The sequence below is a fragment of the Branchiostoma belcheri genome, unplaced genomic scaffold (assembly GCF_001625305.1).
Source record: "Branchiostoma belcheri isolate BF01 breed outbred unplaced genomic scaffold, Haploidv18h27 scaffold4, whole genome shotgun sequence".
NCBI lineage: Eukaryota > Metazoa > Chordata > Leptocardii > Amphioxiformes > Branchiostomatidae > Branchiostoma > Branchiostoma belcheri.
Window position 1 is genome coordinate 5031403 of NW_017804020.1, and position 26737 is coordinate 5058139.

Sequence of the window (26737 nt, forward strand, 5' to 3'; positions counted from 1 at the left end):
GGGATATTTCTGTTGATTTATTTCCCTCATGATATACCCCATTAGCAGCCTCTGCTGGGCCTGTTTATCCAACACCCACCCCCTGTCATAACCCTGCCCACTCTCATAACAGCCATGCTTTATGTGTTTATATAGGGTGTATTATAACCGTACAAGCTGGGATATTTCTGTTTTAAAGTGAGTTAAAAAGAAAAACAGTGCTAGTGTGTACCCAATACCCTCCTCACTTCCTGCTTTAATATTTAAGGGTTTATACATGTAGCTGTCAACTACATGTACAGGCACTACTGTATACATGTATAAACAAACATCCAAGAATATTGCTATAATACTACATTGAAATGTCAAAATTCAAACTTATATTGACGCACAATTCCCAGCAAACCTTTTGCTGAAAAATTACTTTATTTTCACCTCCATCCTTAACAGTTATCAGCTTCAGCCTAGTTCAGGCTTTTTCTCTCCATTCCAGATTAATTTTCTGCTCCACTTCCCTACCAGCTTGTTTCTCTGTGCTTTATTTCCTGGAAGGCTGACGACTATTAATAGAGGTTTTGCTAATGTAGCGTGGAGCATGCCAGTCGTGCGGACGGACGGCATGTTTCGTGCTACGCCCTTCCTACATCTCTGCCTGTCCTCTCTCTCTCTGACAGGCTGCCCTTTTGGCTAAATTGGTCCCCCGCTAAACAGAAGTTGGCGCTGCGCTCTGCCCACCACTTCTGCTGCGGGCAAGAGGCGTGTCACAGGTCAGTATGGACCTCGCTTCTTTCGCTGGTGGCTTGAGTAATAAGTCACGCCGTGTCTCGCTCCTAACTAAACTACCACCGTGCTCTCCATTTGGGCTGTTCCATTCTGAATCTGACAACTCAAGGAGGCAGAAAATGTTTTATTTATTATTCCTTTTACATTCTGTTCTCTTCGTCTTGTTCTGTGTCATTTTTCATCTCTTTAAGACAGTGGGTTTCTTGAGTTAAGTTAGTCACCATCCGATGCCACCACGCTTCAAATACACCTTGCTCACATCAAGTACCATAAATTCTCCCTCCCCAAAAATCAAAATGGAACAGCCTGTAACTCTTCTATCCACCAGCAATAATGCAGCAGCTTTCCATCCTTTGACCTTTGCCCTGCCCACCTGTCCTAATGATCCTATCATACATTCATTGCTGTTGTATGTCAGCTTGTATGACTTTCTTATAATGTGCTGTTTTCACCCCCTTGTGCCTCGTTCACTTGCTCCTTGCTATGGTTGATGGGTTTGGGATGGGGTCTGGCCATAAAAGGACTTGTGATGTATTTCCTGGAATGGGATTGGGATGGGGTCTGACCATATAAGGACTTGTGATGTATTGCCTGGAATATATGACCCTCAATGTTTATGTGGGAGAGAACATGGCACTGTGGAGTGGGCAACAATTTTTGAGGGTTGACATATCTCCACAGTTTACATGGTGGCTTACATGGTAACCCGTGTTTAAACTTTAAAATAAACAATCACTCATTAGATATGTGTTTTAATTCAAGTTAATTATCAGGGTACATTAAGTAAACGTGATGACCATAGTATCAGTAGTCCAGATCGATTTCACCAGTTGTTACTCCAAGTAGTTAACCCAGTACAAGACTAACTTTTAAAGGTCCATGGCATGATGTTTTTTTTTCCATGTTTTGATAGGTCATATTACATGTATATTTACGGTGGTTACTGTTTCTTTATGAGAACAGCAATCCTTAGAGAAACAACTGACATCTGGAAAAACTCGATAAGCCAAGTCTTGATCCTCCTTTAGTTCATGTACACCTTTAGGATGGAGATAAAGCTGATGACAATCAATGGTATTGAGTTCTCTGCTTACCGTGTGTATAATGTATCTGTTCCCCTAACTACTGCTGACGTGTGTAGGAAACCATGTCGTAATCTCTGTACTGCATCAGTGGAAAATCCCTCGCTAGGGAAGGTCTGTGTTCAGGTTCTGGCAGTGAAAGTGTTATTTTACGCCCATGAGAATGGGGAGACGTGTAGTTTATGACTCTATTGGGGTCATGGCTGGCAGAGATGCAATTATAAGATTTTATTGTTGAACTAAAATGAAGATGGAACTTTGTCTAGTAAGCTATACTATCAACAGTGTGGAGCTGTTACTGACAGTAGTACAATTTTCATGTTCAATTTTCTTTGCATAATGATATGATATATATCTTGTCATTGAATGATTGATTATGTGACTGTATGTTATTTTGAGGCCTTTACCAGTGCTCAATGGTATAAAATTTAATATAACTGTAGTTCAAGTTGGTTATGATTTGAAATCCTGTAATCGTGCAATTATTCATGGAGGTCCTTTAATTTCCGGCTAAGACCAAACAGTTAGACCCAGTGTCATTACACAAACATGATTCCAGGCCAGGGTTTGTGCTAATGGAATATTCCGCTGCCAATCTGTTTAGATACAGCCTTCATTCAGCTCCATTTGAATTTTGTATTGACCTTTCCATATGGGTGCACTCTGGCAGATTGGCAATCAGCATTCTGTGTCAGAGGATGTCATCGTTTACATTCTATGCAAATCAAGTGGTGGTAAATGGTTTTATTTTGGGATGTGCAGGTGTACAGTGTTGTTCATGTATGTCTGATAGTTTCACTGCTCCAAATTTGTGTCTAGGTGCCTTCAAAATTGCATGGAGCCATGTTGGCAGAAAATTGATAATCCTGCGATTTGGTAGATACCCAAAACCTGACTTTCACATTTTTTATGATATTAAACATTTATGGCATTAATTATTACATTTCTAAACCTTATTTTTTAATAGATTTCCTTAAACAGAATGTCTAATTCTTAAGTATCATTATGATAGTAGATTCCTCAGATTGCTGCATGTGGCAGGTGGTTTTCCTGTGTCCTGGTTAAACATCATCAGATATTCCTGCAGACTTCTCCATTTGGTAATCACCATATCTATTCCCATAAGGTCCCATGTATGATGGTGGATTATAATCATGTCTATTATCTATCGGGGTCAGGGCTGTGCAGGGGAGCATAACAACATCAGGAGCTCAAGCATACCAACAATAAATAATAATTTCTATGAAATAATAAGGTTTACTCTAACTTACTTATACTGTACGTTTACTGCAGACTGATTTTTGAATCCAGTTGATTACAGTAACTTGTTATAGCCAAACTACAGGTTTTACACTTAAACCTCTTCTGACAGGAAATTTTTACCAGCCTCTAAACATCAACTTATGGCCTGTCCCTCAAGCCCCTCACAAATTATAATTCTATGAATATTAAGGTTTAATCTTATCCTGTTTGAGCTAAGCAAATAATTTTATGGTCCATTTATATCATATTCTGAAGCCTTGTGCTCAAATAAAACCCTTGCTTTATGACAGCACTGAGAAGGGAAAGCTCCCAGTTGAGCCCGTATGGCCGATCCCTCATAACCCTTATAAATATGAACAGGAATTAATCGAATGATGTTTACTGGAACTGCTTCTCAGGTAAGGTGCTGTCAGTTGTCAATTGCTCCAATCAATTTCCTGTAAAACCTTGTAAGAATGATGATGAGCAGTTTTGGAGGGGCGGTACTTGTTACAGTTGGTCGTGTGAGAAAACCTGGTGCTTCACTTTTGGCAAAAGATGACCTCTTGCTGCACCTGTGAAAATTAATGGTTTCTTTGGCTGTTGAGTTGGAAAAGGTAACCCTGCGATGGGGCCGTCAGGGGGGAACAGATACGGCTGTAGAACGCTTGTGCTGTCTATCATCGCTAATGCATTTGTCGTTCAGGGAAATTATGGGCGGGGAGCGTAACGCGAGAAAGCGTTGGGGCATCACGACGTTCCCTGCCGTGGGAAAGGGAGAGGGATAAATGGGTGTGTGAGAGGAAAGGTAATAACGGAGCTGTGATGTGAGATGCTGGGCTGGATCTATCATGCGTGTGTTGCTCCTGGAACCGTCACATATGTACCGATGTCCCTGGCACTAGCAGCAGTGGGAGATTTAGATAAACAACTGTGAGAGTCGTAATTGGAGTATCCAGGCTGGATGGTGGGTTTGTAGAGCTTATGATCATAGGTATATATGCTGATGTCCCTGGCAGTGGGAACAGGAGGTAGATTGAGGGAGGAAGCAGGTAATGTTTGGTGTACTATGGACCCATGTCGTAACAGGAGGACCTTCATGTGCACTGGTCTGTAGCTGAAGTCCCTGGGACTGTGGTTAGAGTGAGGTTGAACCTGATGGGGAACCATAGATTGCAGGAATGGCTATTTTAGATTACAATTATGACAAATTTCTGTTGTTATCTTCAGTAGATGTTTGTAAACTGTTGTTCATTGAGGTGTGACTAAATAGCTCATTAGCAGACGGTGTTTTGTCTGTTGTTTCTTGAGGTGTGATACTGACCTTGTGTTCTCTGTTTCCTCTGCAGCCCTCGGCCAGCATTAGTAGGGAGTGAGGGAGACACCGTAGTCCAGGCTGAGGTAGTAGAGGGGACATCCGCACAGGGGACGACCTCGCCTTCATCCAACTTTGATAGGGAGTTCAAAGGTCAGGAGCGTAAGAAGTCGCTGAAGCGTATCCAGCAGGAGGAGGATGCGATCAAGAGGTCACGGTCGGTGGGCAGCGAGTACGAACTCTCGATCGACCTGCAGCACAAGCAGATCGAACTCTTAGAGCGGAAGTACGGCGGGCACTTCATCGCTAACCGCGCCGCCCGAGTCATCCAGCGGGCTTTCCGCCACTACTGCATGACACGGAACTTCCAGAAGCTGCGGAATGCGCAGCTGGAGAACCGGATGTCCCGGAGAATCGACTGGCAGACGCTGCGACTCTCCACCATAGAGGTGGACGACGATGTCGGCTCCTCGCTAGGCAGAGGGGTGAAAGGTCACGGCGCTGGTTCTAGGTCCATGACAATGCCGGCCGTAGCAGAAATTCGAGAGACTTCGTTACTAGATATGCCCGAGGAGCACATGACTCTGACAAACGTGCTGGGTGGAGCTGCTGGTTCTCGCAGTCGTGTTTCGAGCGGGAGCATGTCTCGCCAGGACAGTTATCGCCTGGCTGTGCACCCCGACTCAGACCTGAGCCAGGAGGCCACACCAGAACACAGCATGTACAGCGCCAGGGAGATGGTCATTCAGGACCAAAGAGCACTGATCGATGCAGACTATGAGATGACACTGTATGTGGAACAGCAGAAACAGAAAGTAAGCTACTGTTTGTTGTTTTCAGAATACTGCAATTCAGTTGTGAAACTACCAGTAAATTGTCAAACTGCTCGTTTAGTTACTTCAAAGCCTGGTGCTGGTCAGTTGAAATTTTTGTTGTGTTGGAAATTCCAGGTCCACCTTGATTGAGACTTGATGTTGAAGCTATGATTGTTTCTCCCCTGTAGGCTGCAGATGGGCACAGCGGAGACAGCGGGATCCGCATGAGCCGGAGCAGCGACGAGGGCAGCGGGTCGGACAGCACTGCCAGCAGGAGCAGCCGCGACCTCAGCGACCTCGGGGAGGTGTCGCATGAAGCCAAAGTCGAGATGCGCCCGGTCCCCAGCGTGGTGGTGGACATGACCAGCCCGGCACGGATGTCTCCGGACGCGCTGATGCGCAGGGGCTCGCCTCAGAGTGGGCGGAGGAGCGGGACTCCCGAAGCCTCGCCAGTCTGGAAGCACAAGCAGCTGGGCCGTGTGGTGGCGAATGGGGCACAGCGATCTGCAGGTTCGGACGTGTCGGACGGAGACAACGACAGCCAGGGTAGCAGCTCGAACACGCCAGACAATATGAGCCTGTCGAGCGAAACCATCAGCCTGAGTGGGTCCAGCTCGATCCACGGTGTTTATAAGGGCATGTCACGGGACTCCGCTGTGTTTACCCCCATTAACGATGTACAGAGGAAGAGACAATACAGAATAGGCCTCAACCTCTTCAACAAGTAAGGATAATGCTTAACACTCCATTGAACATATCTTGAAATGCAGAGAAAGAATCAGTACAGAATATGTAGCTTGGCCTCTTGACAGTCAAATTTGTCTATAGCTGTGAAAGTTGTAAGAGAAGTAAGGATATCATATTGCCACACTTTCTTAAATGAAATGTGAAGCTATTCTGTGCAGCCAGTTATAGGCGTGTAGATTTAGGGATTCCAAGTTAAAAAGTGTAAGATTTCTTGCCAGTTTTTACCGGATAGTCCAGTTCTGCATACTGTAGTTGCAATTTTGTTATAACTGATAAATGTGTAATCTCATGTGCATGTTTCCAACTTTTCCTTCTGCTTGAAAACAAAAAGAAGGACATCATGCAGCACACTCCTTAAGTTTCCTTGAAATGTTCTTAAGGTTTCTGTCTTGACAACTTAGGAAACCAGAGAAGGGCATCGCATACCTTGTGGATAAAGGCTTCCTGCAGCACACTCCTCAGGCAGTGGCTAAGTTCCTGCTGAGCAGACGTGGTCTCAGCAGACAGATGATCGGGGAGTACCTCGGCAACTGTCAGAAGGACTTCAACAGAGATGTTCTGGAGTGAGTAGTGAAATTTATTTACAGAAGGTACAAATGTACCACCAAAACAGGACTAGACTGCACAGTAGGAAAAGACTTTCTAAGGCCACATCTGGTTAATGATTAATTTGCTAGCTCTTGGTTTTAAAAAATACTGGAAGATCATTATTACTATGGAAGCAGAGCATGAGCGGAAGTCTGTACCTTGACAAGGTTTGAAACATTTCTTAAGGTAAGTTTTTCACTCAGTGACTGAAGGCCAAAGCTAGGTCGTCCATCAGCATTTAAGGTTGGCCCAGTGCTTTTCTACTTTTAAAAAGTAGGAAAGCAATGAGGACCATTTGACTAGCTAAATCAGGTACAGTGAATGAAGGATGAGAGTACTTCAAAAGGAAGGTTAGGTGGATCTTCCAAGAAACACACTACAAGAGGTCCAGAATTAGAAATCACCCTCTACTCTAGTATGTTAGTTACACAAGATGCATTTATGTGTTATACAACCTACCTTCTTGTGAAAATCTCGAACAATGATTTTGATAAATCTTCTTTCTCCGAATTTGATGAAGTTTACACCTTAAATCAGGAGAATTTGTGTACCAGAAACATTCCCAGTGGTTTCCATTGTGCTGTCCTGGCAGATTTAGTGCTTGGCCCTGCCCTACACCACTCAATACTGCTGTAAATCCTGCTTATTTATTTATCTACCGGAGAGGTGTACATGGTAGAGGGTAATGGTGGGCAGGACTTTGCCATAACTCAGGAAAAATGATCCATATTTTATCCTCCCAACACTGGGGATGTGGAGTTTGGGGCATCAATTTTCAGATTCAAGTTCACCATGTTTGAAGTACATACATTTCAATGACGTGATAAACTTTCACTGTGTTGTGAAAACAGTATATTGCTTTCTTTTTTGTTATGGTAAAAGATAATTTTTGTCATGGAACCAGGATATTGCACATGCGTGGTTATGGTTACATATTTAGATCACCGAATAATATCTATAACGTTACAGATTCCACAAATTGTCTTTTTAGTTTAAGTGACCAGTTCAGTTTTTCCCCCAACATACTAGTATGATTTCCTCTGGGTGTGGAGACCTGCGTCTGTCCAAGGTCTCCCCACGTTCAGACCATTTTCTCCCTGCTAAGTTCAAATGTGCAATTTGGAGGAGAACAGGATTTTCCATCAGAGCCAATAACCAACCAGAGAGCCAATCTCACGGGTAACTCACAGATCCAGGCTGGCTAATGGGATGTGCTTGTCTGGGGAGCTGTTTGGGTTTCAGGCAGTTACAAACCATTTGTTTGGTTCTCAGACGGGATCTACATAGTTACTCACCTGCAACCAAATATTTGTAGAAAAATAGTTGAGATTTCGGAATGGAAATAGCAGGCTGATCAAAAATGTCATAAGCCTCTGTCTGCCTGTGTAGCCCATTCTTTGTTAAAACCAAATGCTAGAGACAAGACTACAAGTAGAACAAGAAGAGTGAATAAAAACTTACACTACCATTTATAACCTCCTGATGCATCCTTTTCAAAATAGAAACATGGTGGGTAGGTTGGGGTTATTTTTGTGCGGCTGTGAGGAGATGGATCGGCCCAAACACAGGATGGAGAATTGATCGGAGCAGCCATCAGATCAGACCGGTCCCAGGTGCAAATAAACCCCTCAATATCAGCAGCAAATTACTGGGCCAGGCCTTTCATGGCATGGCTCCTTTGAACACAAACTGACTTGGAACTACTGTACTTCTCCTCAGGGCTGGAAAGGTGAAGGGCCATGTTGGAGGGCAGGGAACTCCTGCAGGGGGAACTTTGAAGGAGGTTGTTTGAAGTAATATGAGAAAAGAAGAGAGGTTTTTGCAGGCTGAGCCCTTGTTCATGTATCTTGCATAGCCTGTGAAGGTCTCGATCTTTGCTGGCCTAGAACTGTTTGTTGTTTACTGATGTTTATTTATTTGTTTGCCAGCTGTGTGGTGGATGAGATGGACTTTGCTGACCTGGAACTGGATGAAGCCCTGCGGAAGTTCCAGTCCCAGATCAGAGTACAGGGCGAGGCACAGAAAGTTGAGAGGCTCATCGAGGTCAGTTCTAATTTATTCACATTTTTAACACTGCACAATCGTCTGTGTCTACCAAATGTTAGTAAAAATAACCACTTCCACGTGTACATCACTTTTCCAGAACTAGTGCTTTTAGATTTTCTAAACTTTTCAATGATGAGGATTTTCTCTCTCAAGGTAATATTCAAGACATGTTTTACGTGATCCAGTTGAAACAATTTTCTCTCCCAAGGCATTTTACTCAGATATTTCTGAACTACAGTTTTTTCATGATGCCTATTCTAACATCCTGTCTCTCCTGATATTTGCTGAAGGATATTGCAGAGTACGGGTTTAAAATTGTTAACACCCCTCCTCCAGGCGTTTTCTCAGAGATATTGCATCTGCAACCCCAGCGTGGTTCACCAGTTTAACCACCCAGACACCATCTTCATCCTGGCCTTCGCTATCATCATGCTCAACACCGACCTGCACAACCCCAACATCAAACGGGAACGGAAGATGAAACAGGAGAACTTTGTCGAAAATCTTAAAGGTACGTCATCTTAGAACATCCATAGTATCACCAGTCCTTAAGATGATTTGTGCAGAAACATGGACATTCACTTTAGAGCAGAAGAGCTTCCAATTCTTTAAGTGCAAAAAATGGTACCGGCACCTTGTTATCATCAGAGCTCACAGCCCCAATCTTCCTCTGACTTTGATCAAGGCCTAAGTGGAGTGAAAGGTTCCTTGGAGACAAAGAGTCCAATTTCCCCCCCTGCCCTGAGTGAACCTGTGAAGCCAGGTACAGAATGAGGTGTGCACTTGTATCGACCCACAGACATGGGAGAATATTGAACCTGGGGCAGTCATGTGCCCTGCACTTGTCAGGTGTAGATGCTGCATGCCTGTTGGCTGAGCAAGATTTTGATTGACAGGTGTTGTCATGGTGACATTCGGGACTTGAGGCAATGTCAGTCTAATGGAGAGGGCTCTCCATGGCAGAAGTGATCATGATAGGTGTTACATTCTGACATCTGCATCATGGTTGGTGGAGCAGAAGTTAATTGACAGGTGATTGACAGCTGTTGCCATGGTGATTTGCAGGCCTGAACTGAAGGCATGAAACATTATGCTATGGTCTACTTACTTTACTGTACATGTGTTGAAAAAAGGATAGTTCTGTACAGCACTGTACGAATGTGGAGAGGGGGGGAGCTGTTACCATCTTGTATGCAGAAACTGTTACAGTAGCTATTGAATGATGAATGCCAGAATCAATGATGCAGGTTCAGTCATAGATTTTGTGCCACATTGAAAAAAGATGTACAGAGAGAGATTGAGGGAAATGAAAGAGGCATTATTGGGGATTGTAACGGTCTGGCGGGGGCTCGATATGGCATCGATTCAGACCTCCTAACTGATATACATTCTACCCTGGGAATGCAGATGAAGTGAATGATTAAGTGATTGAATGAATGAGAGCCCTGCCTTTGTGTCTGACCTTTGCCCTGTGTTGCTAGGCGTGGACGCGGGTGGAGACATCCCGCGGGAGATCCTGGTGGGGATCTATGAGAGGATATCCAAGTCTGAGCTCAAGACTGGCCCTGATCACGTCACCCAGGTCGCCAAGGTGGAGAAGAACATTGTGGGCAACAAACCAGTGAGTGGACAGATGCTGATATGTTGTTGTTGTTGTCTATGTCGTTGTTATATTGGGTTGGACAATGTTGTACATTACCTCACGTAAATAGCTCATGTATTTGGTTGTGTGTGTTTGGTGTACATGTATTTGATAACTTCACAAGTTATAAATGCATTTTTGGGATTTATACTTTTTGTAGTTAGACCATAAGCCCACCAAAGAAGTGGTTTAGTTATTAAATGGGGACAAATCTGACTCAAGATCGTAAATATTCTGCAAAAAATTCTGCAAAATGGACAATGTTTCAGTTTCGTTTTACTTTTTGTTTCTTTTTTAAACCAAGAAGTTCAGAGTTAACCATGCTTGTGAGAACAAAATTTGTTTGGAACTATGCTGATCGGTTCTAGTAAGACCCAGACAGTTGGAGAGCCCCGAACGAGGCAAGATGTCTGGTGTCAGAACAGGTCTACATGAGGAATCGTAGCGACGTTAAGAAATCAGAGCCCCCAGATTGCCGGCTATTGGTTTTACATGCGTCTGGATTGAACACTCATTAAGCCTGCCGCATCCGGCTGCCTGCTATCATTAAATCTGGGAGGTTTTATATCCCCCGGCTATGGGTACCAATTTGAGCGGTCAATATGGGGGCGAAGGCAGGAATTAAAAGGGATGATTTATTCAGTAAAAGTAATTATATTCATAAAGCTCAAACCTTTCCCAATCTGTGGTCACACATCGCTCAACTAAAATCACAATATTGTGGATTTTTCCGTCCATCCTTCTAGTGAAGTGACAGCACAGGCCATTCTGACTTTGATTGAAATTTTTCTCATGTCATGGTGTGAGTGTAGTTTATTGAATGATGTCTAGTCCAAATGAATTGATTATCTACCACTTTCTGCATGTATAATTGTTTGCTTGTTTGTGTCTTTTTTTGTGTGTTGCTGTGTCATTGAATGTTATCATGAGTTTGCACTTATGACACTGAGTATCACTGCAAATTATGCCAAAGCCACAACAAGGAATATTAAATCACACCCAATTAAGACAGGATCAAGGAAAGACAAGCATGAATCTTTTGGACTGAAAGCATCTTTGAGAACTCCAAAACAAACGCATGCTATGAAAAATTAAGTCTGTTTTGCTGTTTTGTTTGTTTTCACTTTAACTACAAATGTATTGAGTAGTGGGTACTTTCAGTTTTGCCTAACTCCACAATCTCACCCAAAATGATCGTAAACAATTAAAGTTTACACCCAACTAAAGACTGCTTGAACAGGCATTATGGCATGAGTTCCTCACTGTTTATTTTGTGGGTATGATTTGCGTTTACTTTGATTTGGTTCCTTTATTGTTTAACCCCACAGATTTGGTCGGTCCCGACCCGAGCGCTCGTCAGCTACTCCCACCTTAATGAGGTTCACGATGTGAATAAGAAGGAGAAAGAGCACGAACGCGCCCTTTTTCTGTTTAATGACTTGCTAGTGGTAGGTCATTACGTGTGTGTGATATTAGTGTCCACCTTACAATGCCTTGTTCTCTCACTGACACATGTAGGGCTTACAAAATCCAGTTGTCAGGAAATTGTTCCACTACAACTGCAATGTTTATCTTCCAAAAACTTAATGCATGGACCTTGAGCAGGTCAATCGAAGCTCATACCTTAACATGATCTACAGAGAGAAGGCATTGTTGAGTGGACAGACACAGTTTTGTGGAGGAGCTGAACTCTACCCTATGAATTTCAGTTTTTCAAGTGGACAGGAATGCATAATTTCATTGAGTTCCTCTCACTATTTATGAAGGAAAAGACTAAACATGTCTATCTTACTTTAAATTTATCATTTATTAGATTCAACAGTATAATTCAGAATTTGTTGCCAAACACTGTCAGACACAGCAGTTGGAAATTTTTCCATATGTACAGAAACCAATTCCTACTGTCCACTTGTTACCTGAAATTTTCTAGTTGTCAGAGTGCGGCCCCCCTCCCCCATTCACCTGTGACCTCCCTCTCCACCCCCCTCCCACCCCTGTGATCTCTCAACGTGTGCCGGTTGGTCTCCCTACCAGGTCCTCTCTCTGCCCCACCGGCGCCTGGTTTGCTATTGTAGACTTTACGAGATCCATGACCCCAATAAGCGGGAAAAACTAGGGCTGCACCAACGTGAGATCTTTCTCTTCAATGACATTCTGGTGGTAGGTTTCTCTCCTTCTCTGTAGGTGATTAATATTGTGATTAACCCATGCATGAAGATCTCCTTCCTTCCCCTTTTCTCTTCGTAATGTCTCTGCATTTTCTGCTCAAATTTTCTCTCAGCAAATTTGCACAACTGCAATTGATGATAATCTACCTCTTTTAACACAGCTATGTTCATCATACAGTGCACAAAATATGGCAGCTCATACAGCACACACTGCAACCTTCCTGTTATCACTATGTAAATGCACCAAAAAGTAGTGCCTGTTATATCTGTGTTATCATGTAATATTTGTCCCTTGATAGGACCACTATGTGCTTTTGCTGCCATATTTGAAGGGCTCTCACTAACTCTCCATCCGTCCCCTGCCTAACTGCATCACTAACCTACTACATGTACTAAGTATCAAACATTCCTTGCCTGCACACTATCTCAGCTTCTTGTTTCTGCAGTATATTATCATGGGTCATGCTAAAGCTTGCAAACAAATTACAGTAAATTAAATAACCTTTTCAAAAGTCTTAGACTATTGACAGTTTGGACATATGTAAAACATACTAAAATGTAGACCACTTTTTATATGGTTACCTAATACTGTAGCAACATGTGCATTGGATAGACCAGTGCTTCAGCCACCTTCCAGGGTATCCACAGTGTTAGCCTGTACAATGGCTTGAAGACTAGTCTATTCAATGCACATCAAGTACAGTAACAAAAGTCTTGATATACCTTAAATTCAGAACAGCAATTATTTAAACTAAATCTAACTAAAATTTCATACGTTGGTAATATGTTTTATAATATCTCAAAAACTGAGCTTTCCCCACGAGCATGCATTTGACTTGTTTGTATGGACTGATGTCAGCTTTTCAGGTGATTCTACTACGTTTGGTTGTTTACCATCATGTTTTACTAACTTTTGGTCCTTATGGTAGGAGAAATATTGTTACAGTAGTATATGTTCCCAAATTTGAGTAGAGCAAGATTCTAGAGAATGAGAATTACAGGAAAAGCTGACAGATGTCAACAGGAGCCAACTGAGGCCACAACAACTACCTGTTTCTTGGACAGAAAGTAATGATAAATACAACCCAAGAAAGTAATTATATTATGTTTGTCATCTGTACCCGAGAGTCCAAAGTTTAGTCACATTGTTTAGTCAGATAATTTCATTTCATAAAGTCAGGAAACTCCCATTCCAGTTTTAAAGAGTAACTAGAATTTTCCAGTTTAAATGTCCAAGAAACAAGAAGTTTTGTTGGACAGAGATACGTGTGGACTGACCCCCCGCCCCCTCCCTACAGGTAACTAAGATCCTTGCCAAGAAGAAACATGTGGTCACATACAGCTTCAGACAGGCCTTCTCACTGCTGGGGATGCAGGTGCTGCTCTTTGAGACGTCTCGTAAGTATGCTCACAAGAACTACGCACGCTCTTAAAGACAGGGTCTATAATAATATGAAACGTGGCCAGTGCAGCAGCTGGGAATGACCCTATAGTGTCTTCGGCCTTCTTGGCATGCAAAGTCTTCATCAAGAATTAAATTAAATCATTGTCAATATTCCAGTACCATTATGCATATTAACATTTTCTGAAGTATCAATCCTGTAAATGTTTACACTAACTAACAGTTAAACTTTGTTTTTCATGTTTGTTACAGATTATCAATATGGAGTCAGACTAACAACAATGATAGACAACAAGGTAGGTTTAATTCTTTTCTTCAACATTGGTGCACAATGTCTTGTTTTGATTATTCTTTTCCAGCCTGCCCCTGGTTCTGATGACAGTGAACTTGTCATGTTCTGTTCACCTCATGACTTATTGACTTATTATTATCCAAATTCAAACTCATCTTTTTATGACTCTTTTAAACTTGAGCACATGTTCTGATGACTCATTCAAACACAGGTTTTGATGACATTTAATGCGCCCAACGCACACGATCGAGAGAAGTTTGTGCAGGACCTGCGAGAGTGCATCCTGGAGGTGAACGAGATGGAGAATCTCAGGATAGGAGGTGAGCTTCTTAACCTCCACTTTGTGGGGACTTGTCATAGGCATTTTATGTCATTTCCGCACCCCCACCCCCCACCCCAAGGCTTAGTTATCTACATCTTGTCTGTGAAAGATGTACAGCTAGATCTGCCCAACTAGCCAATGGCTGTCACAAAGGGCTGGGGAATATAACAAAGCAAAACAACCAAACACAGCAATGTACCCCACCAAAACATGAACAATTGTGTGTTGTTCATTGTCGTCTGTCTTCTTGTCAATGATTAGCCATTCATTTCATTGCTGTCATCTTTCTTGTTTTTTATCTGTTTTGAGATTTCTTTCTGTTTCCTCTTTTCCTCTGTCCATTCCTTCTGTCTGTGTGAACTTTTTGTTTTCCTGTCTCCTGTACCCCCCTCCTCCCCTCTGGCTGGTCCAGATGACACGTCCCCTGCCAGCTCTGATGAGGAAATAACTCCAGAAGATTCCTCCCAAGTAGAGCAGGAGAACCTAGAAACCCAACAAGAGGGGGAGCCTGCATCTTGTCCTAATGAGGAACAAACTGACAGTTTACCAAAAATAGAAGAAGACAAAGAACTTGATGTGAAGACAGACATACCAGAAGTGTCTGTTGCTGATAGTAATGTGGATACAGAGTCGAGCAAACAACCAGATGCAGAATCATCATCAGGTACAAAACCTGCCTGAGGACTAAGTCATGCTTCCAGTATTCCCTGTGTATTATTTTTAACCTCCTCACTCATTGTCTTTAACTTTCCCTGTGCAATGTAATTTACTTTCCCAGTGCATCGTTCTTAACTTTCCCTCCCATTGTTCTTGCCCAATGTTCTCACACATGAATAACTCATCTCCCACAGCAAGTATTGCTGATAGCAATGTGGACACAGTGTCGAGTAAGCAGCTACGTGCAGAATCATCATCAGGTACACCCTGCCTGAGGACTATGTCATGCTTCCAGCATTCCCTGTGCATTGTTCTTGACTTTCCCGTGTTTCTCACACATGCATAACTGATCTTCTGCAGCCAGTTTGGATGTTGTTGGTTTGAGCTAACTTGAGTTTGAGGTGTTTGTGGCACAACTTTTCTGGAAGCTCTCTGTACACCTGTCCTTGGTCTGCCTTGACCAGAATAATTTTCTGTAACTAAGCAAAATTTGCTCCTTGGTACACACAGTCTCAGAGTAAACAGAGTGATGAACAAGTTCTTCATAGCAGCCTTCTATTTTCATATTGTCCTCTTGCTAAGGCCACTATGCTATATTCACTCCCTGAAGCTGTCTGTACAAAGGTACAGATTTTTCCCACAGGCTATTGTTTGTCTTGATCTTCCAATTCAGCATGGTTTTAATCAAAGAACCAACAACTCAAATTAGTGTGGCCTATTAGGTGTTACATTAAAATGTACGAAATCCAACAGATTAAGAAGATGTGGCCTTACGATGTTTCTCTCCTCTGCAGAACTGATGCGTCAGCAGTCCAACATGTCTGTGGGGAACTACAACACTCTCAGCACCTCGGACATACACCAGGCCAACGGTGGGCCGGTCAACCGCAGCTTTGACGACACCGCCAAGGACAGGCACACGCTGGGCGCCGACAGCGCGCTGAAGAGAACGGCACTGTCCAACTCACTACGGGACATCACAGAAGCCACAGGTGATTATAGGTGGGAGTGTAGCGCAGGTGTGTCGTGATGGCATGCAGGAGAACATGCATGTTAGGTGTACCTGTGTGTTAGGTGTACCTGTTTGTTAGATGTACTTGTATGTTAGGTGTATTTTACCTGCATGGAATGTGTACCTTAAGTTCATGTTTCATGTACCTTTTTGTCAGCTCTACTATTATATAATACATCCTTTTAAAAAACATTGCAATGTTTGGTAACTTTATTCGTGATCTTAGTTGTTATTGGAGAGGGGATGAGAAAACTCTACATATCATGTAGTTTCCATGGTAACGCTCTTTGCATGGACCAATAGATGGAGTGAGGGGGATGAAGAGGATTCTGTCGTCACGTGTCTGACGATCACCAAGGTTTGCACTGAACACTCCGGGTGATGCTGGTGGATGGTGGTCAGATTGCACTAATTCTTGGGCCAGCCACACAGTTTGGTCACTGTCTGAAAAAAGCAGCAAGTTTTGCAACAAATTTCTCATCTGAAAGACTTCATATCTGCCAATCTTGTTATCCTTGTAATTTTGGCTCTCCTCGGGCCTAAAAGGCAATGATGTGTGTCCATTGTGGCAGCTAGTTTGATGAAATACATTGTATTTACCACAGGCATGTGGTGTATACATGTAGGCCTTGTAGCAGGGCCTCCTGCCAGTGGCTGCACCTGTACCATATCTGTACTATATTAGCAATAGGAGGCTCACAAGATGTCTGCTTTTCCAGTCTATTATTCCATGCAAAGAATACCATAAAACAGCTGAATGCAAATTGCAAACTAAAGGCTTTTGTCCTGTAAAAATAATGACATTAATGGTGACTTGGGCCAAGCAAAAGCTAGGCTGGTGCTCATTTGAAGTTAGTGCAAGAAAGTGTCCTATTATTTGATAATTCAGCTTTTAATACCATCCAGCTTGCCTTCACTGTAATTCAGTATACGTAACTGGGCAATTTTTTTCTTAGCTTTAGTCACACAAACTCCAACAAACTCCCAGCATGTTGTTATTATCATGTGTTATTGTGTATGAATAAGAGACATCCACCTTCTGTTTTGGGAGATGTAAGTATCAGTTTGAAAATGAACAGATGATATCCATCAAGTTTGTGTGGCTATACTTGTGTTTGTCTGGAGTGAACATCCAGAAAGCCATGTATCTTATAAGACCAGCTAACTACACATAGCTACACAGTGTGCACCGGTAGTGACTAACCAGAGCTCCCCCTCCCCCAGGCAAAAGAGGACGTCGTAACAGTGCAGGTTCCCTGGACAGTAACATGGTGAGTCACTAGATGGCGCTGCTGCACCATCCCCCAGTCTGCTCTAATAATGCATGCTGAGCATCTTACCTGAATATGTGCCAAGTATCTCCTTCTGACATGAAAACTCAGTATGACCTTGCTGTGGGATCATGTTAAACCTAGAATGGAAACCGAAATGTAATCATTATAGGGTGCTTCTCTCAATTTGCATACCTGACACTAGAGTTTGCGACATAGTATATACTGGTATCTCCTGCTCCATATAAGATGCAGTGTTTAGTGCATGCTGTATTGCCTCCTATGCATTACACTCTGTTCCAGTTCTTCCTATTGCTCTAGCACCTGTAGAGAGGTAATGGCTAATGACTCTCCCCTGTTTCTTCTGTTGCCCCCCTTCTCGCACCACAGTAAAGTCAGAGGGTATGTACTCCTGCTACTCGCACAGTTCCTTCTGTCTGTCTCCTGCCAGGTCACTCACTACAGTAACATCTCCCAGTAACATTCACAAGGACTCCCAAATCATTGACCTTATGACCACCCCAAAACTTATTATTGTTCATACTCAGATGAGTCCCTGATGCTACTCCAAACCTCAATTTCTGCTTTAGCCAAAACATGCTATCGTAACAAATATTTGTTTCTAATAAACTTTTAAAAAAAGCTTGTGAAAGCATAATTCTTCACAAAACATTTCTTGCAATCTTCCTGTTGAGTATTTGATAAAACTACACTCTCTCCCCCTTCTAATATTTTTGGGTTTTCTTCCGCATCATATTCTAAAAACCCTTTTGTTTTCCATGTGGAGATGTTACTGGAAGTGTGGACGGCAAAGTTCTTCCTGTCTTATAAAGCTGTAGTGCAGGTTTATTTTGCGCAGCTATTACAAGACTTACAGTAATCCATCAACCACCACTTCAGGATTTGACATCAGTATTTGGAAAGTAATTGAAGCAGACTGATACGATATTATATTAAAGGAATGGTCTTATTGAATGTTGCATGTCTTTCAAGTTGTTGTGACGTACTTGAAGTCCTTTGGCACAGCATGTCCAGGAATGTTGGTTACCTCCTTATATGGTGGACTAACACGGATGTCAAATCCTGAACTGGGAAAAGGCTGACCAATCAGTGCAGTTTTGTCTGACAAACGTTTGTTTTCCTTTCTCTGCAGATTCCGAGCGGCCGTCCTGAGCCCAGTATGAAACGTTCGGAAAGTGAACAAGACACGACGAGAACGTCCCTTCGCCACTCCAACTCCTCGCTGTTTGGCGGCCTCTTCTCCAGGAAACACAAGTCCACGTCCAAAGCCAGCATGACCAGCATCAAGAGTGACGCCAGTGTCGGGAGCACAACCTCCTCCAACTCCAGCTCTGAAGCCTAGCAACATCCTAGCAACCAACTGCTCCAACACAAGCTCTAACCTAGCAACCAACTCCTAGCAACTGCCTCCTGCAGCACCAGCTCTGAAGCCTAGCAACTCAGTCACCAAAGAACTTAAACTGAATGAAAAATTGTGAGGAAAACTATCAAATGGACAAGTGCTTGAATGTGGACTTGTAGTTAACCAGGAGAAATCAGTACAAACTGTGTGAAACAATTGGGCATGGGAAGGGGTGGGGATCCATGTGGGGGACGGGTCCATCTAAGGCATGTAAATAAACAGTCTGCTGGTGAGATGTACAATACTGTTGGTACTACACTGGGGCTTCTGTGGGGGATACTGTTAGAATATTTGAGTTAGATACAAAGGAAACTCTGCAACACATGTTTGTCAGTGATTATTGCAGTACAACTGAGTCAGCTATGGAAAGGATGCTGATGTGAATGTCAGGTCTCATCAATGGGATTCTTCGTTATCAAAGCAACACATCAAATGGGAGAGCAAAAGGAAAACTGGACAGATCAGAGAAAATAATTCAAATTGACCAGATTTAGTCTCTGAAGTGAGTAACTGAATTGATTTGGTCAGAAACAGCCCATTGTGATACTTGCCATGTTTGCTGTGAGTGAAAATGTTCTATTGTAAGGAGTAGTTGGTTCAAACGTGTTGACTGGATGTGTGAGAAATGACTCAGAACTGTGTAAATATTATAATATGATATTATTATATTAACTTGTACATAAGTATGAAGAGGGTTGGAGTTTATAAAATGTGGTGACCCCTTCCTTTGTCCTGCCTGTGGTGTGAGGAATCCTGCAAATTAGATAAAAATTGAATTTTGCAGAAAATTCTATATTACAGTCAAACAAAGACAATTTGATTTGAATAGAAAAAGAGTCATAAGAAGACATAAACATATTATCATTATTGTTTGCTGCCCTGGGGGTCAGGGCAAGTTATTGAACCTTCTGCACTGATTAGAAGTAAGCTCTTTAGTCTGTCCTGTGTGAACAGTGAGGTATGTATGAGGAACACAGTGCTGTTGGATGTGTGAGAACTGGTAAACTGTGTGGCCCAGACTGATGTATTAATGTGATGAACACAGTTCTGTAGAGTCTGCTGCTGTATGTATGATGTGGTGCTGGACACCTCAAGCTTTCCCCTCGGGTTATAGTACACTGTGTTTGTCCTTGGTGGTAGGGGCTCTGTCAGGGCTGTAGGGGCTTTGTTGGGGGAGGGGGGCAGCATAGTTTAGGGGATAAGTAAGAAGGGCTAGCTATGATTAATGTTTGTAGCCTGCCGTGTGAGTTGTGGGTATGTTTTTGATGTACAGGACTTAACTTGACAAACAGAACACATAAATTTGTTTTTTCTCAACTACACCGTAGGAAACATCAACTCTCAGTTCAAATTCTGTGTCTAAACAATAGCAGCCTGCAGGCCTGTACAGTGCCACATGGAGCATTCTAGCTACCCAACTAGATACACTTCTGGACACACAGGATTGATAGTGATAGAACAATGTGTATATACAAATGTATGACTGAGTGTATCCATAAACATTGCCACATGTGTCGCCAAATGTGTAGCCTTTAAAAAGTCACCAGGGTGCTGCGATGTGGCCATTTACTATGTTTGTAGCTGTGTATAGGTAGAAATGTTACTGGTATATTTATTTGGAACTGCCCGTCAGCCAGACAAGCAACACAGAAAAACACATGAACTCAATCTTGCCATTACTAGTGGAGTTTACACAAAAGGTGTTGTTGCATAAAAATGATGTAAACAACTGCACAATGTTTTAGACGTAGCTTAAAAGCTAAGCCTTGTCTTTTTGTTGTATCACAGAGTCGACCATTCATTTTCATTCTGAGATAATTAGAAATACCCAATCATAGCCCCTGTATCTCAGTGCTTCTTGTACACAAAAATCTGAAGGTTCCACTTTAAAAACATTTCTTCTTACCCCCTAGTCATTCATAAATACTCAAATTACAACAGTTGAGAATGGAAGCAGTTGTGTAAAAAAACGTGTGTTTGATCACAAGTCCTGATGTTGGATCCGTTTTAGGATCACAAGATCAACAGGTTGACATTTAAGTGTACAGGGATGACATTTCCTTTTTTCCCATTTGACGACAGGGGTGCAACATTTTTTCTGTGTAACATTTGGTGTGCAACATGAAAACTCCAACCTTTTGGGATGCTGGTGCCATTCCGAGGTGACTCGCAACATTTGCAGCTTTGTTTGTTTACTGAAAGCTACTGGAAGCAAATGTATCTGTTCTGTAATATTGATAAATTCTGTGTGACTGTATATAATATATAATAATGTATGGTAAAGAGAATTAAGAAGTACATCAGACTTTGTGTTCAGAGTGCAATGCCAGGTCCCAGCTGATGTAATGTTTGTGTCTCAACTTAAAAACAAAGGCCAGCCCAACATGTTAACCTATTTAGTTTTCAAATATTTTCACTGGAAACAATGAGTTAAAAATGCTCTCAAAGTGAACATTGGAAAGTCTTCCTTATTTAAACTTTCTTAGTTATTTGTTCTTAAGAAAAATTGAGACTTTGTCCTGTGCAGGTTTCAGGAAGAATGAAATCATTCTGACTGGGAAATGTAGAGCTGTGAAATTGATGTATGTTTCAACTCCATTGGCCTGGCCTGTACCATTACCATTACCATTTCTGTACATGCAGGAGAAATATGTGCATGCATGTCAGTAGGAGATAAAACAGTTACATTGTATTTGGTATAGGAAATGCTGTTGTGTGGGAACCAGGTATTGGCTACTGTGTTATGCATCAGGGAGAAGGTTAAGAAAGTGTTCACAGAATTATGTTGGATTTTTCACTGAAGAAGAATTTCACAGACATAAAACTTTATTGGATAGAGACTCCCTAGCAAGTTTTCTGGTGCAACAATTTGCCTAAAAAATGGTGGTCATTATACCAAATTTCACTGCATATGAAAATGTAAGATATAAACTCTGACAAATTTTGCCAAAGAATGCAGAAGGTTGGAGAGTGTATAAGGGGAAATCCAAGATATTTCTATCTCCCTGGAGGGTATGTAAGGGGACTGTAAGATGTTCATTTCTCCCACCTAAAGAGTGTACTTATGTCTGTAGGTGTATATTGCTTCTGATGTACCTTTGAACTGAATGGGACCTGCCATATAGACATAACAGGAATGAACCATTGCTCTGTAGGGAGATGAATCTGCTATAAATAAAGCATACCATATTCAAAAATCTTTCTGGCAACCCTTTCTTGGACTTTTTCTTGCAGTTTTGGCAGCTAGCTTGAGATCTTACTACTAGAGACTGGGACAACTGAGCAGGCAAAGATTTGACAGAGCACTCAAAGTATTTCATAGATAAGTACTGTTTCCTCTGTTCCCACTTATTCTGTTTATAACACCAACACTGAAACAAAAATGGAAAGATATTCTTTATTCAACACGTGTGGCCTGCTGTACAGGCAATCTTACACAAACTCCTCTTTTTGCCCTGAACACATGTTCTCAACAGCAGACTGGAAATCAAAGAACACATTTTATACACATTTATATACAGAAACTTTTGCCATGGTTTTTGGCAGAATACCTCATAACCAGTAACATTACTACCAGTTTTAAATATGGTTTGAATGTCATCACACTTTATATTACATAACCACTTTATATTACATAACCACTGGAACACTACCCACTTGGCTAAAATCCTCCCCCTCCCCTACATTTTCCTGAGATCGTTCTCCAGTCCGTAAATTTTGGCCTTCAGGTGTTTGATCTCCCCCACAATCTTTTTGGACCGACCCGCCGTCTTCCTGACATTGTGCAAGATTTCCATGTCAAACTCGTCGCCGGGCGTCGGCTCACCCATCCCCAAGGTAACCTGTAACCAAGGTAACAGAACAGGGTTTGCATCATCACATTCTGTTAAATAGTAGGGTAGCAGTGTAGAATTGGTAAGGAAATAAAGCCTTAGTACAACTCTGCCTACCCTGTACAGCTGCTTCTCAACGTCTTTAAGGCGCCCTCGTAGCATCTTAATGTCGTTCTTGAAGCCCTCGACCTCCATGGCTCGTCTTCGCTCCAGTGCCTCGTAACGCTGGTTCATCAACTGTACACGCTTACTCATCTTAGTGGTACGGTCCTGTGTAGTGGGGAAGGGACAAACCAGAAGTCACTTTCATGCTCAACTATTACTGAACTAGGAATATATCCAAGCTGAGACAGAATGGATAGAAGTAAGCACAGCCCCTTTGTGTGTGTTTAGGAAGGAACCTTTACTTACTTGGAAGATCTCCTTGCTGACATCTCCCTCCTCCCGTATCTTGGAGAGTTGGTCCTCCAATTGGATCACCTGTTCCCTGTACATCTCAGCCAACCTCTGGGCCTGGGACACACTCTGCTTCAGGGTCTGTGTGAGATACAACACAACACATGTAACCACACACACACAGCCACTGGGCCTGGGGTACATTCTGCTTCAGGGTCTGTTGTTAATGCAAATAAACCATTGATAATGATACAACAAACACACACTCACACACACAGCCTCACCTCCACTTCTATCCTGTGCTGCTCACGTGCCTGCCATGACACCTCACCGCCCTCCTCAGACACCTCTAGTATCGTTTTCTCACGGGAAATGTTCAGCTGGTCCTTTGCCATGTCCAGTTCCCGAAGCAGGCGGTCCTTCTCTGCCATCCAGCGTCGCTCATCAGAGCGTCCCTCGTACTTCAGCTCCAGGTAGTCCTTAGTGCTGCTGTACAGGAGGTCCTGTGTCTTCTGTAGTCTGGGGGCAGAGAGCAGAAACTCAGTCACTGGTGAAGGACAGCAGATTGCCATTTCAAATTTTCTGCACTCAGTAAGAATGTGACCAAAAGTTTCTAGCTAGATAGGCACATGTAGTAAGAACTGGACACAAAGGGAAACAAAGTGACCTAAAGCCCACCTGTCTGTGAGACCTTTGATCCTGTCGGTGTCCCGTTGTCGCTGAGCATCCTGCTCCTCGATGCGAACCTGTCTGTCCTGCAGCAGGGCCTCCGCCTGCTCCCGCGCCAGCCTCGTCTGCTCCTCCAGCTGTGCCTGCAACAGGAAAACATCAACTTGTCAAAACAAGGCCTATTTAAATCCAGCATACCATCAAATATTATACGTGCATCTGGAAAAGTTGTGCATACAAAACTGCCACCTTGTGAGGACTGCCAGAACTGCAGTTGGTATCATTTGCTATGGTTACCTGCAGTGCCTCCACATGCAGTGCAAGTGTCTCATTGTCCTTTTGGTAGGCTTCTGTCTCTGGAGAAATTGGCTTGTCTGCAAGTTTCCTCGGTTTGGCTGTGGGGAAAGTCAAAGAACATGAAAACTCAGAAATGGAATTCACATATGTTCTTACTTTGGTTCTCCAACATTCAAATCTATAGTAAGTAAGAATTCAACAAGAGGACTACATGTTAACAGTTGGAGGACTGACAGAAAAACTTGATTCTGACTATATTCACACCCTAAAACTGTGTATGGACCCCTCAAACTTTCCTCAGTTCAGTATTAGATTTTTTACTCAAACATCTGGCCTATTCTTAGACTGCTCAATTGAGAACAAGTATGATTTTCCTGAGTGCAGAAGTCCTGACAAACATGGTTGTGTTACTGTTATAACATGTCTACATATCAACACTACAACCACCTGTCTACAGGATACAGCTAACACCACTACTGTTAGTAACCTTGTCTGTGTGGTCTCCTCATGTCTGCTGCTTCCCTGTCTGCTGACGGTCTCAGGGCCACGCCCTCATCACCTAGAAGACACAAGGGTCAAAAGTGTTAAACTATACTGGCTGACAGACTGGCTGACTGGCTTCCTTTTGAGAGAGTCCCTACCCAATCTCTCACTGCCAGGGGCTAATGGACCCTTTCCTTCCCTAGAGAGCCAGCCAGTCAGGTGGGCCACTAGGACTCAGTAGGAATGTAATATAGTCAAGGTACTAACGTAAAGTGTTTAACCAGGTAATCCCTGTACCCAAGAAGATCAAGTTGTTTTCTTGCCCAAAAAGTAGACAAGTAAATGTTGTTTTAGAAAACATGAGTTGTATAGGTAAAACTCAGTAGAGTGAAGTGAAGTGTTCCCCTACCGTCATGTGGATGCTGCTGGCGAGGCCTGCGCTGTGGGATGGTGACTTTTGCAGGAGGCTCGCGGTGGAAGTACGTGATGTCCCCAGTCTCTGGTCCGGAGAGTGACAGCAGGTGCTGAATCCGCTTCCTATCCTCCAGCTCCCGGATCTTCAGCCGGTCGTTCTCCGCGTACAGACGTGCACATGTTCTCGCTCCTGTAGGGATGAGTTGTAACATGATACAAGTTACCTCACCTGAAACAGGTACAACTGCATGTCTACAGGTGTGTATAGGTGAGTCTCACCTGAAACACGCACATCTGCCTGTGCACAGGGCTGTATAGGTGAGCCTTGCCTGTAACAGGTGTGTATAGGTGAGTCTTACCTGAAACAGGTACACCTGCATGTCACTTAAAGCTTTCTGCAGCTCAGCAATCTCATCTTCCCGTTGTCTCATCTCCCAGCCCAGTTTGTGCTGTGAGGACAGAGTCAGAACATGATTAGAAAAACAACATTGATAATAACAGTAACAATTTGCCACTCACTCTAGCATCCTCTCCAATTCTTCACCAATAACACTACAAATAGATCCAGAAATTCTCTGAGACCTTCACACACATCCCCAATCACCCTGGCAACTTTAACTATAAACTGTTCTTCACCTGTTCCTCATAGGTGGCCTTGTACTGGTCCAGTTTCCTCACCATCTCCTCATGGTCTCCATCAAACTCTGCAATCTTCTTCCTGGAAGTATTCAAATAAACAATAGAATCATCTTCAAGAAAGATGGAAATGTGTCTTTAAGTTGTAGCTGGAAGCTATCCATTGAGAAAAGGGACAAATTTACATAGGTTAATGTATGGGGGAAGAGCCTTTACAGTAAACAGAGAACCACAGCTTCCAATGTCTGATTTTAATGAACCCTCTCCTGTAGTAGCACTGGAAGGTTGAATGAGCGAGAATGGCTGGAATTTGAACCAATGGCCTTCTCATCCAGATGTATGGCAATGTGCCCAACTCACCTGTAGTACTCCAGCAGCTCTCTAGAGGGCCTCAGGTGGCCCAGCCGCTCATTGACTGATGGGATAGGTGAATCATCGTCACCATCTGCAGTGGGAGTTTGGCCTCTAGGAGGCGTTGCTGTTCTTCTGTCTGGTGACCTGAACATTAAAATATAATTGTGTAAGTGTTTTTATAAAATAAAATGATCTGTGTAATGCATTTTATCTTGAAGCAACGTAATTAATAGAACCTTATTGATTTAAGACAATTTAGCCATATGCCTCCTTCAGGCTCAACTAGTTGGGCTTTTGGGGGGAAGGTCTGAATTATGTGCTTTGCTCCAAAAGCATATCAGTTATAGGTACTCTTCTTATAACCAGCGTACAAGAAACCAAGTAACATTACCAAGAAAAATTTATGCCATCAGAAAAAAGTAACGTTATATCATAAGCTGACTCCCAGAGCCTACTAAAAAGGAGGTTATGAACGTAGGGCTAAAATTTAGGAGGACCGGAGTAAACCACCTTTCATGATTACACACCAGTAATTTCGAGTCAAGGTACCGATAGACATGCAAATGTATGTTGGGCCAAGCCAACTTGGAAGCCTAGTTTTTTTATATAGTCACCATGGTGCACGGCTAAGTCAAGGAAGAACTTGCAGTTTGAAAATGAAACCCAGAACAACAGAGATGAAGGCTGTGTGTCCGTCTAAAACAGCACCTATAATCTTAAAAACTCTTAATTTTGTACTAGAGTCTAAAACATCGTCTAATATCCCCGGTGATCGCACGAAAAACAATTAAAAATCCCTCACCTGTATGAACCTGCCTGAGGAGACGCCATTTTGAATCTGGCGGTTCACCGGGAACTCTGGGATATGT

At 42.7% G+C, this 26737-nt stretch overlaps 2 protein-coding genes across 11 annotated transcripts in view; one reads left to right on the top strand and one right to left on the bottom strand.

Moving 5' to 3' along the window:
* The window catches only part of LOC109477330 (IQ motif and SEC7 domain-containing protein 2-like), an 84098-nt gene extending 62467 nt beyond the window's left edge, over positions 1-21631 (top strand). For 5 of the 10 annotated variants that reach the window (XM_019778518.1, XM_019778520.1, XM_019778521.1 and 2 more), the window contains exons 2-14: positions 4436-5216; positions 5405-5940; positions 6365-6526; positions 8480-8594; positions 8934-9108; positions 10079-10218; positions 12274-12399; positions 13706-13805; positions 14062-14105; positions 14313-14421; positions 15875-16072; positions 17317-17363; positions 18517-21631. In XM_019778518.1, the coding sequence (XP_019634077.1) occupies positions 4436-5216; positions 5405-5940; positions 6365-6526; positions 8480-8594; positions 8934-9108; positions 10079-10218; positions 12274-12399; positions 13706-13805; positions 14062-14105; positions 14313-14421; positions 15875-16072; positions 17317-17363; positions 18517-18726 (2743 nt within the window). In that variant the 3' untranslated portion in view covers positions 18727-21631. Of the gene's footprint in view, positions 1-653; positions 747-4435; positions 5217-5404; positions 5941-6364; positions 6527-8479; positions 8595-8933; positions 9109-10078; positions 10219-11567; positions 11688-12273; positions 12400-13705; positions 13806-14061; positions 14106-14312; positions 14422-15874; positions 16083-17316; positions 17364-17753; positions 17766-18516 lie in introns of all 10 variants that reach the window. The other 5 variants (XM_019778525.1, XM_019778523.1, XM_019778519.1 and 2 more) reach the window with 5 other exon arrangements.
* Positions 21632-22169: 538 nt separating this feature from the next.
* Positions 22170-26737, bottom strand: LOC109477332 (coiled-coil domain-containing protein 77-like). Its single transcript, XM_019778526.1, is given in 13 exon segments — positions 22170-22628; positions 22737-22889; positions 23031-23156; positions 23300-23534; positions 23694-23827; positions 23982-24079; positions 24469-24540; positions 24874-25053; positions 25056-25068; positions 25238-25327; positions 25515-25596; positions 25875-26012; positions 26671-26737. Coding segments are annotated over 13 exon segments (1512 nt in total). The 5' UTR covers positions 26700-26737; the 3' UTR covers positions 22170-22466.